The sequence below is a fragment of the Rana temporaria genome, chromosome 5 (assembly GCF_905171775.1).
Source record: "Rana temporaria chromosome 5, aRanTem1.1, whole genome shotgun sequence".
Classification (NCBI taxonomy): Eukaryota; Metazoa; Chordata; class Amphibia; order Anura; family Ranidae; genus Rana; species Rana temporaria.
This window is the reverse complement of record NC_053493.1, coordinates 304,067,753-304,086,765: the sequence shown is the minus strand read 5'-3', so window position 1 is coordinate 304,086,765 and position 19,013 is coordinate 304,067,753. Positions and strand designations below refer to the sequence as shown.

General features: G+C 45.1%; 1 protein-coding gene and 1 non-coding gene across 6 annotated transcripts in view; both read left to right on the top strand.

The window, feature by feature from the left end:
* ZNF521 (zinc finger protein 521) overlaps positions 1-19,013 on the top strand; it is a 432,628-nt gene that overhangs the window by 345,980 nt on the left and 67,635 nt on the right. For all 5 annotated transcript variants that reach the window (XM_040354090.1, XM_040354087.1, XM_040354088.1 and 2 more), the window contains one exon: positions 7,411-7,542. In XM_040354090.1, coding sequence (XP_040210024.1) covers positions 7,411-7,542 — 132 coding nt within the window. The remainder of the gene's footprint in view (positions 1-7,410; positions 7,543-19,013) is intronic.
* On the top strand, positions 11,410-11,573 carry LOC120942144. The gene has a single exon (XR_005749931.1). It is a non-coding gene; the product is annotated as a U1 spliceosomal RNA (small nuclear RNA).

Here is a 19,013-nt window from a genome sequence, read left to right as displayed (position 1 = left end):
AATATGTGCTTGGTAAATCTGAACTGATGGATTTTAGTGTCATTGGTATATTTCTATTGTTGTGCCATCATTTTGCTGTTGACCTGGACCCCCCTGCTGATTTTTAAAACATTTTTTTGATAAATGGATATGATTATAGTTCAGAACAAAAAAGTTACGAAACAATAGACAGTTGCTTAGGCTGTGAACAGACCTATTCTTGATTTTTGTAATATATTTCACTATTATAAGGGTTATTGTTGGTCAGTTTCAGGCAAGACGCAAAAACAGTTGGTGAGCTACTAATAAAATCCGGCAAACTCTGAGTTGGATTAGATAGGTATCTTGATATAGCGCGGTCTTACCCCGAAGGGTCCCGACGTGCTTGACTAGGGCCAATTTAGACGGGAGCCAATTAACTTACCAGCATTTCTTTGGGGTTTGGGAAGAAACCTTTGGAGTTTGAAACCTTTGGAGCATTTCTTTGAAGTGTGGGAAGAAACCGGAGTACCCGGAGGAAACCCACACAGGCACAGGGAGAACATGTGTGGTCGGAATTCGAACCAGCAACCCTTTTGCTGCTAGGTGAAAGTGCTGACCAATGAGCAATGTGTGCTAAAGTAAGAAAGTTTTCTTTTTACCTTGGTATACAGGTTTGCGATGTGGTCGTCTTTGCTTTGTCATCCTTCTCCAATAACATGTACATTTCTGAGACAGATTTGCGATTGTTTGGTGAATGTGGGAAACATTTTGTTACTGCATTTTCTGTATATGTTAGGGGACTATACAGAACCCACAGTGCAACATGTTAGAACATAACTCTCCTACATTATACGTTTTCAGATCGTCAGATTATCAACAAACGGGACTGGGGTGCACTGGTGCAAAGCAATTATGTGAGAAAATTATGGTCGCCATTGCTGAGCTCTCCCTTTGAGATTGTGAGTTCCCTGGCTGCCATGCCACACAGAATTGTTGGAGATAAGAGATTCCGACGCCGATCCGATATTCATTGGCAGTATTCTTGTTCTGCATCTGTTACTCAAACATATGAAGCCAGACAGAGCCAAGCAACCAACATTTTCAAAAATAGGAAATGGCAGCTGGTAGTTTTCTCTCTAAAGATTTATTTTCACTGGAGTGTTTGATAAAATAGATAGCTGTGCTGCTATTTTTAATACTCATTATTTCATGTTCTTGTAACAGTGACAAATACTAATATTTTTAAAATCCCAGTGTCTCTTTTCATGTAAAGCTTGTGATAATTACATATAGGTTTAGCTGTCTGAAAATCTAGATGTTAGTCTGCAGAAGATTTGCTGACTTCTGTGACTGTTTTCTGAACGGGTATGGATTTGACTTGTGAATTGTGATGGCATCATTGGAGTGCCCCAGGCAGCCCCAGCAGACATGATGCAGATTTGATGTTCTGTTAAGCCTGCAAACCTGAATAGAAAAAAATGGAGCGCTTTTAAACTGATCTAAATTTTGAAATGTTGCTGTAGACTGTTAAGTGACTGAGAGCTTCCTCGTTATAGAGGATCACTGTATAATATGCAGTCAGGAATGACAGGTATAAAAGAGCTAAGCGTGTTCACATGCTATATATTCCGTTTTGTGGTCCTTATTATCCTTAGACTTTGGTTATGTTTGTCAAGGTTACAAATATGTGGCTTACCTCCATTTCACTGGCTGCTAAAATAGCCCCCCCCCCTTTGACCTCCAGTAACTGACGGCACAATAATGGGAGACATTAGGAATATTATCTATAACTTTGGCAACGGGGCCTCAGGCGGCTTCTTTAAATGTAGGTAACTACATTTTTATCATTTGTAGCTAGTGTATTTCGTACATTTCTAATATTCTTAGCAAGTTTTTTTAGCACTGTGTGTATTATTTCATGTTGTGTGGTCCTAAACAAAGGCTGAGCACTACAAATAAATAAAATGTTTCTAGATAGAAGTACATTGTTGTACAGAAAAAAACAGAAACCACATGAACGGTTTTGTGTTCAGTAAATGATTTCATTAGACATATATAAGATATTGGATTGCAAATATCTGTAGTTCGCTTTGGCCAGAGCAACACACATTTTTCGAATATTAGAATGAATAGCCCTTTTGACCAACAAACACAATACAAATAGTTCTGATGCACTTTAAAGGGTCATTGCACTTTACACCTGTTTCAGGTATGTGTGGAAGCTGGTGGGCTATAGTTGTTTTGAATATTGTTAGGGACTAGAGCGGTGGGGTATACCAACCAACCCCTGCTATGAAGTTGCAGCTATTTCTTCCTAATGTAAATTAGGGATGGTCTTTCTTGCCCAAATTGCTTTGGAAGGTGGGCAGATCTGAGAGCTCAAGTGCAAAGATCTTGCTGTTGGAGTCACTATTAAATATAAGAAGCTATTAGGTAATCCAATACCCCCCTTCCTTCCCCCAAGATTGGGCAGATTGACCCTTCACAGATCTATTATTTGACTGAGGGTCTGTTGCTATGTGGACACAAGCCCATATGCCTTTTGGTAGGTGTTTAGGAATAAAGAACCCTGCCCCCCCCCTTTTCCTTAACTCCGTATCTCTTGGTTAACAATATTCATCAAAATGTGAGTCAGCCCCCATGACATCTCTAAACCAGGTATACACTGACTGAAAAGACTTTTGGTTTGTATATAATGCTGTTTATTAAACAGAAGCCGGGTTAACGGTCCTGCTGGAAAACCAGTATTCAATAGTGTATTTTGGTGTGTAGGAGTCCCCTTTGTTGAACTATTACAGTGTCGCTGGCAAGGAAGATCCCTGCATCACACATTGTGTTTGATGCCGGGATCGAGCATTTTTTCATTCAACCTGCTGGTTAAAGGGACACACAAAGTGCCTTGTAAGGAAGAATTGGACATTTTATCTGAACACGCCTTCATTTCTTGATCCTACTGGTGTTAAGAAAGCATTCTTAAATCTGGCAATCCTTCCTGGTTACTACATTGGCTTCCTTTTCAGTATTGCCATGGGACAGAGTAAAATCTTATGTCAAGACAGGGAAAATCATTCAAAGTCTGTGAGTCGTACGTATCATATTGTGCTGTGCTAGAGGTTCTCTAACCTAAGGTTTTCTATGCATTTCAGTTCAGATGTGTTACACATTGCTCCCACCTGCTGTCAATCAACAGGCATTGTTGGATATAGCAAATGCTTTCTTTGCACTTGAACTGCCTTCTGGAGTTTATCACAGCAAAGTTATGCAATTAAATACACCAAGCTGCTTGATATAGGCCAAGATATGGTCCAGTACGGGGCTATATTCTATATGTCTGGAGCAAGCCTTATGTCTAATCGCACACTGCTAATATGTGGGCTAATTGGTGGTGGTGGTGGGTGTAAAGCCTTCCCAGTTTCAGTTTGGGGAAGGTACGTGTTCTGTATCGTGATTCTTTGCTCTTGCATTCTGTTAGGAGTTACAGTACCTTTTATGATGTCTGCACTCGGTAGTGTTTGCATCTAATCAGACCGTTGAAATATAAAGGCTCGTCATTTGATTTCCTAATTATAGCTCTTGTTTAAAAGATTTGACTCGTATATAGAGAACATCAAGAGGAGCAATTGCCAACACATTATTTCATCCTTGGTTACAATAGAGAAGGCAAAGCGCTCCAGCTTAGTGAAAATGACAGCTTGATGAGGCAGATACCATTACATTTACAACATTTGTGTCATGTGCGCTATAGTAGTTAAAAGAACATATTGGTGGATGAGCTATTAAACTGTTTTGCCAAGTGCTTAGGGTTAGATTAACTACTTTTCTTTTTTGCCAATACTTAATAATATTTGAAATATTTACCTTTTGTGTTGGTACCTAAATAAGCAATACAAAAAGATTAACCACTTAAAGTGGAGTTCCAGCCTTTTTTATGTTTATTAAAAGTCAGCAGCTACAAAAAGTGTAGCTGCTGTCTTTTAGTAAAACTGACACATGCCTGCTCCACTGTCCAGCAACGCGCTCGCACCCGGAGTGTTGCTTCTCTCCCCCCCCCCAGCAGGCACCTCCATTCAGACTATGGGCACCCGGCCGTGACAGCTTTCGGCTTCACGGCCGGGCACTCACTGCGTATATGTGAGCTGCACTGCGCTCTAGGAGTGGACAGGTGATCACCTGGGACCTGTCACGTGTCCCAGGCGATCGCCTACAGGGAGGGGCCACCTAAGGCGATATGACAAGTCGCCTAAGCAGTCCCTTGGCAGAAGGAGGAAGTGGGACAGGAAGTCCCACTCCTAACGAAGCCCCCACCCCCCCAAAAAAAATTACATGCCAAATGTGACATGTAAGGGGGCGAGGAGTGGTTTAAGCGGAAGTTCCACTTTTGGGTGGAACTCCACTTTAAGGACCGAGCCTGTTTTTCAGACTGTTTTTGCTAGAAAATTACTTGGAACCCCCAAACATTATAATTTTTTTTTCTAACGCACTAGAGAATAAAATGGCGATCATTGCAATACTTTTTGTCATACCGTATTTGGGCAGCGGTCTTACAAGCGCATGTATTTGGAAAAAAAAAAACTTTTTTGAATTAAAAAAATAAGACAACAGTAAAGGTAGCCCAATTGTTTTTTATATTGTGAAAGATAACGTTACGCCGAGTAAATTAATGCCCAACATATCACGCTTTAAAATTGCACCCGTTCGTGAAATGGCGTCAAACTTTTACCCTTAATCTCCATAGGCGACGTTTAAAAAATTCTACAGTTTGCATGTTTTGAGTTACAGAGGTGGTCTAGGGCTAGAATTATTGAATTTTGACGTCGCTTCCGCCCTGCTATGGTATGGAGATGGTTGGGGGCCATCTTGCCCTCACTCGTATCCGTACCTGGCCACGGATAGGACTCGATCATCTCCGCCGCTACCGACGGCTCCGGTAAGCGACGGAGGGTGCGGGAGAGGGGGCCCCTCCGGTGATCTCACGCCAAATCCACCGCAGAGACCACCATTATCGTTTACAGGACCGACGCCTGAAGAGATGGATACCTCGGTTGTGGCAGCAGCTGCTGTCATTACCGAGATATCCCTCTTCAAAGTAAGGACGTATATAGTTATGCGGCGGTCCTTAAGTGGTTAATGTATAATTTGTTAATGTATAATAATATTTTTATATACACCTTAACTACTTGGGTACACTACATTTTGTAAGCAGAATTGTATAATCTATGTAGAATTCTTGTATTTGGATACTGGGAGTCTTTAGGATGCCTGCACCACAAAATGATTTTACTTTGGTACAGGTGGTGACAGTATGCGTGGCCATGGTCACTACTGACATAAGGTAATGATAGAATTTGTCTCTGACAGCAGTCTCAAGTGACAGCATTGGCAGGGTTCCCACCTTTCTTTAAGGACACTCTCCTGCATACTAAGAGGATGCACACTTCCAAAGCAGTGCCAGGAAGTAGGATATGCATCACAAATACAAGTGTCTTTATTTTTAAAAGAAGGTATAACTTCAGGGCTTCAGTCCTGTCATGAAATCCACTTTCTTTTGTAGATACCGAACACATGACCAAACTCAATAACATTTCTCCACTCAGAGTTCTGTGATCTTTGGGCAGCTAGTACTGGACATACAAAGCATTGATTATCTCTAATCAGTATCAGAGTTTGAACTGCCTGAACACATTCAAATATTATAGCAGAAGGTCGGGTTTGGTTTAGGTTACTCATCCGTATGATGATCTTAGTTCAGAATTTTTGTTTAAGTGTTGCTATTTTCATCCACAAACTATATAACATTTAGTTGACGTTCATCTTTATGAAAACCGAGATCTGAAACTGTGCAACGTAATAAAAAACTTCTAGATTTTCTCAAACACTGTGCTTACCACAGTTGGAAAGAGGATTGCATAAACACGTTTTTTTTTTTTTTTTTTGTATTCATTAAAATGCTGTGAAATGATATCTGTCAGACTTGCTGTGTTCTTAAAAGAACACAAAAGAGACACAATGATTCTGTATGAATTGCCATGCAAATCTCTTCCATTGTGTTGCATTAAATGCTGGATTAAAGAAGTCTGTTGCTTAACATGTGCTTTGTTCGCCGTTACTGGGCCTTCAATAGCTATTGAGCCCCCCAAAAAGTCATCTCCTGTATTTATAATGGATAAAAGAAAAAAAACATTTCCAGATACACAAGTTTATAAGGGAGCATGTCAGAACTTTCTAACTAGGGGATGGATATTTTTGCTATACATTGTTGCCTTTGTGTATATTAAAGCGGAGGTTCCGCCAATTTTTATTATATTTTATTAAAGCCAGCAGCTACAAATACTGCAGCTGCTGACTTTTAAAATATGGACACTTGCCTGTCCAGCGCGCCCACGATGTCGGCATCCGAGACCGAGCAATCGCTAGCTCGTCCCTTGGCTGCACCCGCCGCCATCCTCGGTGAGGGAATCAGGAAGGCAAGTGTTGCAGCTTCACTGCCCGGTTCCCTACTGCGGATGTGCGAGTAGCGTGGCGCACCATAACTGGTCCCCGCTCTCTCCTGGGAACAGTGTGTTTCCCAGAAGACAGCGGGGGGGGTGGATAGGGGCGTGACTGCCGCAGGAGTGTATTCCCGGAAGTGGGTGCAAATACCTGTCTTAGACGGGTATCTGCACCCCCCTCCTCCTGAAAGGTGCCAAATCTGACACCAGAGGGGGGGGGGTTCCGAAAAGCAGAAGTTCAATTTTTGGGTTGTAAAGGTAAAGGTAAATGTTTTTTCACCTTAATGCATCCGACGGTACTGCCCCCCCCCCGAACCCCCGTTTTACTTGCCTCACCCCTTGAAAGTCCCGCGCGCGTCCCCGTGATCCTCTTCGGTTCCCAGCCTGGCCGTTGTTTGCCTAGGCTGGACGGATTGATAGCAGCGCAGCCATTGGCTGGCGCTGCTGTCAATCACATCCGATGATGCGGGTGCTGGCGGGGCGGGCCCGAGTGATAGTCGGTGGCTATGCCCGCCGCTGTATCATGGGAGCGCGCACGCAAAAGCTTTTCACCATGAAGGTGGAAAGCTCTTGCGAGGAGAAGCCGAGACAGCCGCGGAGAGACCCCAGAAGACAGGGTTAGGGCACACTGTGCAAAACGAGCTGCACAGTGGAGGTAAGTATAACATGTTTGTTATTTTACAAAAAAAATATATGTAACTTTAGTGTTCCTTTAAGGGCTTCAGGGAGCCCTATAGGTCTGCCATTGATGGCATTCATCTGTAAATATTAGTTCATACTGTAAAAAGCCAAACTGACTGTTCAAGATGAGGGAATTTTAAGATGCACATTTTAAACTGTTTTACAAAGTCTTTTTCCATTTGCCTGCATTTAACAATATAATGTAGATTTGTTTATAAAAGCATTTGTTTGCAATGTGATTTCTTGCTGTAGTAATGTTATCCTTGTTTTATTATTTTAGATGAAGGTCTTAATCATGAGTGTAAACTCTGCAGCCAGTCATTTGACTCCCCAGCAAAACTGCAGTGCCATTTGATTGAGCACAGCTTTGAAGGAATGGGAGGCACATTTAAATGTCCTGTCTGTTTTACAGGTAAATATGCTTAAAGTACTTTAGTTATGAAGTGTCTATGTTAAAAGAAAGTTGACATTTGTGTTTTAGTGCCAAGTAATGTATTTTACTTGTTTAAAGTAAAATCAAATAGGTGTACAGAAAGTTGTGTATATAGACAGAAATTACAGCTGTATGGTGAAAATAAATAAAAAGCAAAGTTTTAAGGATTTCTTGACAAACCTTTTAAGTGGCAGTAAACATGCCACACAGCCAGCAGGTATTCCCATTGTGTGAGGCTGTAGCATAGCAAGACATGCTAGCCATAGTGACAGAACAAAGAGCTTAAAGTGAATTTAAGACAATCCATTCATTTTAAGATGGAAATGAAAGGAGTGTATAGTTACAAAAACAGATTACAGTACATTATTTTTATTTTTTTTAATAAGTGATCACATATCCCCTGTTCTCAGCTGCATAAGAGCTGGAAGAGAAGAAGCCATTGCACAGTCTTGTTCTGACAGCACGCCGACACAAAAACACACAGCCATTCACTGGGACGTTCAGTCCCAGTGAATGGCTGTGTGTTTTTGTGTCGGCGTGCTGTCAGAACAAGACTGATCATTGGAGGAGAGCACACTGAGTTCCCAGCACAGCTAGAGAACTGGCCATGGTGTGTTTTCCTGCTTTTGGTCAGTTTTTAATAGGTAAGCACAGTAACTGTCAGGAACACCAGATATTTCACACAAAGGAAGCAATACAAAGAGATACTTTTTTTTATACAAGTTCATGGTACAACAGACACCAATCAGGAATGTGAAATGCTGGGTTTACAAATTCTTTAAAGCCCAAGGGAAGCTTCCGCTTACAGTAGGTAAACAAACTTTATAACAAGTCCATGCTAACCTCTGTGGCTCCAGGCACTGTGGAGCAATTCATCACTAAATATCAAGAGAGGCAGGAAAATTGTATAAATTGAACCTCCGTAGTCTGCTCCCCCTGCTATTTCTGGGCGCCCATTGTGTCTTTTTACACTGGAAATAGAAGACTGACAGGCTGCAAGGGCCCAATTCAATTCAAATCCAAATTCCAGGTATGGCTATTTTTGTACAGCTACACTGGTCCTGCTTGACTTCTGGTGCTCTGCTGCTTAGTTAACACAGTAGGTTGCTCACTCAATATGGCTCCCAACTGTCCCTGATTTGAAGTAATGTCCCTCTGTCCCTCTTTCCCCCTCATTTGTCCCTTATGGTCTGATCTATATAGTTGTATTTAAAATGCAGTTTTTATCTTCCAAAAAGTGTTTCCCAGTGCTAAACCTTTCATCCAAATTCTAAATTGCTGCATTTGTAAATTAAAAAAAAAACAATATAAAGGACTACTAGTGGTAAATAAAACCCTTGTTGATTTATTTAACCTTTTTATTGTTAATTCTCCTTTAACCACTTCCATACAGGGCATTTTCACCCCCTTCCTGCCCAGACCAATTTTTAGTTTTCAGCGCTGCCGCACTTTAAATGACAATTGCGCGGTCATGCGACGTGGCTCCCAAACAAAATTGTCACCCTTTTTTCCCCACAAATAGGGCTTTCTTTTGGTGGTATTTGATCACCTTTGCGGTTTTTATTTGTTGCGCTATAAACAAAAGAAGAGCGACAATTTTGAAAACAACTTTTTGATTTAATAAATATCATATTTTTTTTAAAAAAAACATTTTTTTCCTCAGTTTAGACCGATACTTATTCTACATATTTTTGTTAAAAAAAAAACGCAATAAGCGTATTTGATCGGTTTGCGCAAAAGTTCTAGCGTCTAAAAAAATAGGGAATAGAATTATGGCTTTTTTTTTTTTTTTTACTAGTAATGGCGGCGATCTGCGTTTTTTTTTTTATTGTGACCGTGACATTGCGGCGGACATATCGGACACTTTTGACCCATTTTTGGGGCCATTCACATTTACACAGCGATTAGTGCTATAAAACTGCACTGATTACTGTGTAAATGTGACTGGCAGTTAACACTAGGGGGCGCTGAAGGGGTTAAATATGTTCCCTAAAGTGTGTTCTAACTGTTAGGGGGAGGGGGACTGACTGGGGGAGGAGATCGATGTGTGTTCCTCTGTACTGGGAACACACATCAGTCTCCTCACCGCTGACAGGACATGGATCTGTGTTTACACACACAGATCCATGGTCCTGCCGTGATTGCGGGTAATCGCGGGTGCCCGGCGGACATCGCGGCCGCCGGGCACGCGCACCGGGTCCCGAGGAATGCGGCGGGCGCGCGCGCCCCCTAGCGGCCGGAAAAGACAGGACGTCATATGACGTACAGTCTGAAGGACGAGAGATCCCCGCAGACGTCATTTTACAATGGCTCGGTGGGGAAGTGGTTAAGGGGTTGTGGCAGGGGGTGTGTCCTTTGCCTACATACATTTGCTAGTAGGTGTCCATCATTCCCATCTCAAAATGTTGGGAGGTACGAGAGAACACTGCATTTACTCCATGAATGCAAAGCATTCAATCAGATAATGCTTTGCATTCATTGAGAAAAATGCAGTATGTTCTCTAAATGGCACACATGCTGAATAGGTGACCTCCTGTGTTCACTAAGTAGCAGGTCACCCGTTTGATACAGGACACAGAAGTTAGTGGTCATCACTGTAGTAGCTGGACTAATGCAACTATGCAAAAATAGCCAAACCTGGAATTCAACTTCAACATTTTTAAGTGTCACAAAAGGGCAAAAACTGTGTTCAGCACTACAGTAGGATCAGTGGGTGGTAATATTCGAATGTAGGAACGTTTGCATGTCTTTTTGAAAATCTGCCCTGTTTGCTCAATGTACAACAGCTTTGCCTAAAACATCCCATATTCTAAGCCTCTCCACACCACACACACCAGCCTAAGTAACACCCAACCCAAAAACTAACATCCCAATACATGATGGAATGTGTAGTTTCCTTTGGGCCGAGGAGAGGTGAGGGAAATGACATGCGGTTTAAACCTCTTCTCTCCTATATGGTCTGAGAAAATGTAAAGAAACTGTGTGTATTAGTGACATCATGGGTACAGATCGTATCTGTTTTTGTGGGCATGGAAAGGTTGAGGAGAAAAAAGGAATCCTATATACAGATGAGGTACGGAAAGATTGATTTGTAGAAAGATACCCTGGAGAGGGGCTTTAAACCAGATGAGGGATCCAAGGGTGTGAGACAGTGTACATGGCCAAAAAACACTAGCCAGGCTTAAACTATCACTTATTAAAGAAATAATTTACCAATCCAAGCTATTTTTCCACCAGTATCTTACCACAATGAAGAGGCTTTCCTTAATGAAGAGATGTACACAGTTGTATGCTAGACAATTATGGAAAGCCATACTGTTAAATGCATCTTAAATTTAAATCCAAAGAACCAGAAGGAAACGGTTTGCTTTCTACAGAAGCCTGAAGTTTTTGGAATAGAAGTATAGCTCAGTTATTTCTTCTTGGCCTTTACGGAATACATTAGCATATGTCACTAAGGCAGGAATCACCAATGACTATTGGCCATGGTTGAGTCTTTAGGCCCTGGTTTTGGAGGTTTTGCTAAGTGCTAGTTCACACCAGGTTCAGTTCCGTGTGCTTTTTTTCTGCACAAAATGCATGTGCAGTGTTTTCCATGTATTCCAATGGCTCCAGTTCACACCATGCAGTCAGTTTCTGGTCAGTTTCTGCACCGAAAACTGCATGGTATGAACTAGAGCCATTGGAATACATGGTAAACACTGCGCATGCATTTTTAGTGCAGAAAAAATGCGCACGGAACTGCGTGTGGTGTGAACTGGCCCTAAATCCAGGTGATTTGTATTCACCTTTTGCATCTATCTTTGTCAAAAAAATATTTCTATATCCACATTAAAATTTGCCCACATACTTACCTGGCAGGGGAGACACCTTGATCATGAAGGTGGTTTTTCCAGAGCGAGGCTCGGCTATTGCACTCCGGCTGAGCTGACCCTTGCGATTCCCCCAAATGCGGGAAACTCAACTGCATAATTTGTGGTAGTGGGGGACTGCGTTTGTGCTTTCCCCTGAAAAAAAAAATTGCCCACATATTTAAAAAGTTGTAAGGAATGCATGTTAAATAATGGAGTCTGGGGGCGTGGCCGGGATGTAGAGAGGAACGGACGTGCTAAGCTTGTGCTCCTGCCATCCGTGCACAGTATCCGTCCCCATCCTCGATTCCAAGAGCCATCCTGCTCAGCAAAATTCTCCCTCCTGTCTGGGGGGCTCCCCCGGTCCTCCCGATGCCCGGCAAGCGCAACTCGGCTAAGAAGGTGACGAGTTATTCGTCCCGTTTTCCGCCGCTGACCACACGCGCGGCGGCCATCTTGGAGCCTTCCTCATCTTCTCCGGCCTCGGTAGCGGTGCAGACAGAATCCTGGATGGCGGATCTCGAGGTCCTGGACCTGGAGGAGTCACAGATGGAGGTGAGGAGTCCCCCGGGGCAGCTGGAAGGCCGATCCACCGCCGCGATCCTGGCGGCCATTGCAGACAGCAAATCCTCTGTAGAGGGTAAGATAGACACGCTGGCTATAGAGTGTGGGCTCATAAGGCAGGACATGGATAAATTCAGGGGCCGCCTGTCTGAAGCAGAGCAGCGCTTGTCAGTAATGGAGGACACAGTGGCTTCCACCTCTCATTCTGTTGGGGAACTGCAACAGCAGGTCAGAGTTCTGATGGCCCGTTCTGAAGATGCCGAGAACCGCCTGCGCCGCAATAATGTGCGGGTGGTTGGGCTCCCTGAGGGCGCAGAGGGGGCCAACCCGGTGGAGTTTGCAGAATCCTTCTTTAAAGATCTTCTGGGCCTGCGGAACCTGTCCCCGGTATATGTGGTGGAACGCGCCCACAGGGTGCCTGCCGGTAGGAGGCCTGCAGGCGCATGGCCGCGTGCCTTCCTTGTCCGCCTGCTTAACTTCAGGGACCGGGACACGATCCTGGCCGAGGCCCGTAAACACCCTGAACTGAAACATGAAAATGCTGTGATTCACCTGTATCCTGACTTCTCACAAGAGCTGCAGAAGAAGCGGCGCTCCTTCACAGACGTCCGTCGTCGCCTGAGAGAGAAGGGCCTGGTATACAGCATGCTCTATCCTAGCCGTCTGAAGGTGATTCACAGGGGCTCAGCAAAATTTTTTGATTCTCCGATGGAAGCGGTGGATTGGCTGGATTCACTGGCCTGAGGAGGTGCTGAGGTCGGGGGTTGAGGTGGTGATGTGATCGACCTGGGAGGAGAAGTCACTTACCTGTCTAAGATGTCCTTGCTGGGAGCAGTGGTTCCATGCTGCAGTGTTTGAATGATATGCTCCGGTTACACTTTGTTGTGGAACTCCATAGCTGAAAGCTGGTTGGAATGTTACGAGCGGTCAATCATCCGTTCCGGACAGGAGCAGCAGGTACGGTTAAGCACGGATTGAAAATCCCGCGTGATTCCCTGAAACCCCCCACAACTTTTTTTTTTTCTTTTTTGAAGTGGATGGACTTTTGAGACGTTCCACGGCTGTTCTATACGTTTTGGGTACAAAGTTTCTCCGGCGGTGATACCGTTTTTTAGTTTGGTTCGCCTGGAGCAAACAGGGCGTTGGGGCTTGTGTGATGTTTTTTTCACTGTATTTTTGCCAGACGTTTTTAATTTTTCTTACTGGCATGTTTTGTTCCCCCCCCCCTCTTTTTTTTACCTCTCCCCCCCCCCCTTCCTTTTTTTACCCTTGGGACATTGACTTTTTGCCTTCACCTTTCCTCGGCTTTGGGGCCTCGCCCCATGTGCGTGTTACAGTGTGTGATACCCTTCATGACATGTATATTGAACCATTGAAATATGTTACCCTGTGGCTCTCTGTGTCCAGACTCCCCCCCCCTGGCTGGCTTGATTCGTGTGCCCCTCCTGTCCTTCAAATATTTTTCTCTTCCAGACCCAATGAATGATATTAAACTAGTATCGTGGAATGTCCGCGGTTTAAACTCTAAATTCAAACGCTCTTTAGTCTTACAGTACCTCAAATCCCTGAACCCCCATATTGTCCTCCTGCAAGAAACCCACTTGGTGGGTAGTAAAACCCTTTCCCTGAACAGGAGCTGGATACAGAGGGCAGTACACTCCACTTACTCCTCATACGCCAGAGGTGTGGTCATCTTGCTGCATAAGAGATTGCAATGTAATATAGAACATGTGGTGACGGACCCTCAAGGGAGGTATGCTATTGTAGTCCTCACCGTAGACTCTCAGCTGTTGGCTATAGCGAATGTTTACATCCCTCCCCCCTTTCACAAGGAGGTGTTGTACCTGATTTTAGAGAAGATTGCCACCTTTGGTCCACTAAAATTGCTAATGGCTGGGGATTTTAATAATGTGATCGATTATGAGTTGGACGCTTCTAACCCGAACCGGGTGCGGAATCTGGATCTCGGGCACTGGGCAGATATGGCGGCTTTGGAGGAGGTGTGGCGGTGGAAACATCCTGGTGAGAGAGGTTACTCCTATCTTTCCCACGTCAGCTCATCCTCCTCCCGTGTTGATCTGGCCTTTGCGAATCCGGCCCTCCTGCCGCTGGTGACCGATGTTGGTTACCTGGCCGGGGGTCTCTCGGATCACACCCCCTTGCAGGTGACGCTGTGCCGCCCTGGGGGGGGTAGTCGGAGAATCTGGAGACTACACCCGGGGTGGGTTGATGAACCATCGGTTGAGCCGCTGGTTGCCGGCCATATTGCTGAGTACTGGGAGGTCAATGACGGCTCTACGGGTGGGCACATGGTATGGGATGCATTTAAAGCGCCCACCCGGGGTGTGTACATCGCTGCTATCAAGGCTGCTAGGACTGAGAAGAATTCAGAGTCGGAGGCGCTCCAGGTCCATGAGGTTCGGTGTGCGAAGGCTCATGCTGAGGCGCCCTCTGCCTCCACACTTGCGGAGTTGCAGATGGCCAGAAGGGCCTTCTTGGTTCATCTGCAATCTCTTACGCAATGCACGTTTAAATGTAAGGCGGAAGACTTATTTGAGAAGGGGGACAAGAACGGAAAATTGCTGGCATACTTAGCGGCAGATGCTAGGCCTCATGTGGCAATTCCTTGCATACACACGGCAGGAGGAGCCTTGGTGGGGGACAGGGAGGGGATAATGCAGGCTTTTGTGTCCTACTACTCTGACCTCTATGCGGCTATCCCACAGTATGACAATCAGGTTCTGACGGACCTGCTGGACTCCTTTCCGATCCCGGTGTTGCCTGGGGAGGCGGTGGAGCTCCTGGAGGCTCCTTTTTCTCCTAAGGAGCTGACTGTGGCTATTGCTTCCTTCCCAAATGGAAAGGCGCCGGGTCCTGATGGGATTCCGGCAGAGTGGTACAAGACTTACTCTGATGTGGTCTCGCACAGGTTGCTGACTCTTTACAGGGAATGTTTGGAGGTGGGAAGTTTGCCCCCCTCGTGGTACGAGGCCCAGGTGGTTGTGCTTCCCAAACCAGGGAAGGACCCCCTCCATTGTTCCTCATATAGGCCAATTGCTCTACTGAATATGGACCTAAAAATTTTGACCAAGATGTTAGCTAATAGGTTGATGCCCTGCCTAGAACACTTAATTTCACCTGACCAGACAGGGTTCATGCCCAAGAAGGCTACAGATATTAACTTACGCAGAGTGTACGCCCACACACAGATTGACGGGGACATATCTCACGGGGGGGGCCCTGGTGTTTTTCGATCTTGAGAAGGCGTTTGACTCCATTGATTGGGGCTACATGACCCAGGTACTGGAGCGTATGGGCTTCGGCCCTGTGTTCCTTAAATGGATATCATTGCTATATAGTAGTCCGGTGGCGGCAATTCGTTTAAATGGTGAGGTGTCGAGCACCTTCCCGGTATTCAGAGGCACCAGGCAGGGGTGTCCCTTGTCGCCGGGCTTATTTGCCCTGGTGATGGAACCCCTGGCAATTGCACTACGATCCTCGCCTCAAATTGAGGGAATCAAGGTGGGCACTCTGACTGAGTCACTAGCGCTTTACGCAGATGACCTGGTTTTGTTTCTGGGGGATACCGGTCCTTCCCTACATGCCGCACTTTCATTGATGAGCAGGTTCTCTGTGGTCTCGGGCCTCAAGGTCAACTGGACCAAGTCAAAAATCCTCCCACTCCGGTCCCATGTGTCGCCTAGACAAGCTGATCCTTCTAATCCCCTACAGTGGGTAACTCAGATTAGGTACCTGGGGTTACAAATTACGAACTCTGTGTCAGACTTTGTTAACCTCAATGTGTCCCCATTGTTGAGCACTGTCTCCAGGAAGTTGAACTCCTGGAAGAATCTCCCCCTGTCCCTCATTGGTAGGGTCAATCTTATTAAAATGAAGGTTCTCCCTCTCCTGCTTTATACATTTAGGAACACTCCGGTGTGGATCCCAAAGTCCATTTTTAAGGCCATAGATGGTATGATCTCCTCCTTCTTGTGGCAGGGTAATCTCCCTTGTCTCAAGTTGGCCATCCTTAAACAACCCTGGGGGGAGTGGGGTTTGGCGGTACCCGACTTTCATAGGTACTTCCTGGCAGGCCAGCTGACGGTTGCACACCGTTGGCTGACTTCTGCTCCGGACGATGCTGCGGTGTCGTTGGAGGCGGCTTGTGTGGGTTCCTATGAGGCGCTCTCCTACTTAGTTTATAGAGGCCCGAGGGCCCCTTACCCCTTGACGCACTCCATGAGGTCAGTGATTAGAGCATGGTCTGTGGCACAAGAATTGAGGCCTTCTGATCGCCTCACCCTCTCCCCTAAAACGCCTCTATGGAGAAATCCTAATTTGTCACACTTTCTGGACTACCCGGACCCGGTGGTGTGGGCGGCCTATGGGATAAAGACCTTAAGTCACATTGTGAGGAACGGTATACTTCTGACGTTTGATGAACTAAAGGCGCGCTATGACCTTCCCAATACCCATTTCTTCAGGTTCCTGCAGTTGCGCCATGCATTCCTGGCTCAATTTGGTGGGGTTCCTTTGACTTTAGAGATCGGGGATTTGGAATCGCTGGCCCGTAGCGAATCACTTCCTAAGACGGTATCTAGCCTCTATCAGGAGCTCTTTCAGGACACTACCAGGCTGCTGTCGCCCTGCAGGAGTGCTTGGGTGGCGGTAGCCCCGGGACTGGACAGGGACGACTGGGACGATGTCTGGGGGGCGGCATTTCAGGCCCTGGTCTCCACTAGGGACAGGCTTATACACTACAAGTTCTTGCATAGGATATACCTGACCCCGGCCAGACTGGCTAGAATGTTCGGAGGTCAGGGCTCTGCCTGCTGGCGGTGCTCCATGCCCTCTGCCGATTTTATGCATGTCTTCTGGGATTGCCCCCAGGTCAGGGCATACTGGCAGGCGGTGGTAGATTGCATTAGGTCGGTCACCTCTATCTCGATCCCCATGACTGTGGAGGTGTGTTTGCTGCAACTAGTTGAACCCCTGGCCACGACCAGGGCTATAAGGACTCTTCTCATTCTGCTGCTTTTTTATGCCAAAAAAATAATCATCCTTTCGTGGAAAAGCTCCTCAGCCCCAACGGTGACAGCCTGGAAGGCGTTAGTCAACAAAGCCATCCCATTCTATAAGGCAACTTACTTGAATAGAGGGGCTTTGACCAAGTTTGATAAGGTATGGGGGGGCTGGATGGCCTCTGTGGATACAGTGTCAGATTAAGCTGGATGGGTAGGAGGCATGCGTGGTCTGACGGCTGAGGGGGTCAGGGAAATTGTGGGTAGGGGCGCAGGATATGTCTCATGATGACTGTTCACTTTGAAAAGGGTACTTGTTACTGCCTACTATGGAGGGGTTCGGTCCTCCATGATGGAGTGCGAGCATCCGTCTCTTAGCTCGGTACTGGGGTCAAGGGTCGGCAAGAAGGCGTTATTTATACTGTGTAAGGGGGAACGGTCAAGCTTGGACTTCATTGCATTATAATCCATCTCATTACATTTGACAGGTGTTGAATATGTCTAATGCAAGCATTTGTCCCCCCCCCCCCTTTTTTTTTGGTTGGGTTTTGGTTTATACACCGGTCTATGTGTCATGACCGGTAAATGTTGGTCGTGTTTGTGGCCTGTTAATGTGTATGTGTCTTGAAAAATTCAATAAAAAATAATTTTACAAAAAAAATAAAATAATGGAGTCTATTTACACAACAAAAAATCTTTTTCATCTGGGCTACGGCTTGATACATCCTGACTTCATCTGACTTCATCCCCTTCTCCAAATCATAATTCTAATACATTTATGATGTTAAATAGTGTGTATTTATGGTAATATACTGTATGTATATGTATTGCAAAATGTTCTTTGTTTATATTATACTAAAATTTCCCCCAGCAGATTACCTTGAATACGTGTGTCCAAGGGCACATATGGTCTACTTTTCCTACCACAAACATACATATGGTTGTGCACACCCACAGTTTTCAAATCTGACTGAAAGCCAGTGAACCTACTGGTATGTGTTTGAGTTGTGAAAGGAAGTTCCTGGAAAAAACCCTCAGAATAGAAATGTGTACAAACCCAGATAAGCGCCAATGCTAGCCACTGTGCTACACCATGTAAACTATTTTTAATCATATTGTGGGACCAAGATTTCCTGGTGAACCTTCTATGGTCCAAACTGATGCTGAATCAGATCAACAGTTGCATTTATATTGTCAGCAAATGTAGTAATTAACTACTGAAAGAGTTAAATGGTCTAGCCTATTACCTGTGCTAGGGTAGATTTAGACGTGCATTTAAATCTCCCTCTGTTCTGAAGACCAATCCACGTTCAGATCACGCTTCAGAGGCGATTGACATGTGGTGAGGAGGTGATGTGACCCATTTTCACCCCTTATTTTACCCTTTTTTTTTGCTCAAAAACATGCAGCAACTGTGTGTATTGCATACAGTTGCAGGGCGTTTGTGGCGCATTCCTGTTTGCCTGAATGTGTTTGGTCAGCTTGTGGCCCACCGATCACTCATGTCAGATAGAATATGCTGCGGGCATGAACCATGCAGCGGGACAGCGGCATGTAAACAGCTCTGCCTGCTGCCTATTGCAGCTTAATGGGCATTGAAAACACAGGTCAACCACACATTTTTACTGCCTCCCCAAACACTTATCTAAACTTAATGAATTGTTTTTTTTTCCCCATTTGCTTTGAAGCATCTGCAAAGATTAGCTTACATTTACCTGGTGACGGCACAGAAACTTTAGCCGTTTGAGAATTTGGTTGTGCAGTTGTGTTATTAAAATATTGACATGGCGCCAGTTCATACCAGATGCAGTTCCATGCAGTTCCACGCAGTTTTTTCTGCACCAATACAGTCAGTTCCGGTCAGTTTTCGGTCAGTTTCTGCACTGAAAACTGACCAGAAACTGACTGGAACTGACTGCACTGGTGTGAACTAGAGCCATTGGAATATGTGGAAAACACTGTGCATGCATTTTTGTGCAGAAAAAAACGCACACGGAACTGAACAAAACTGTGT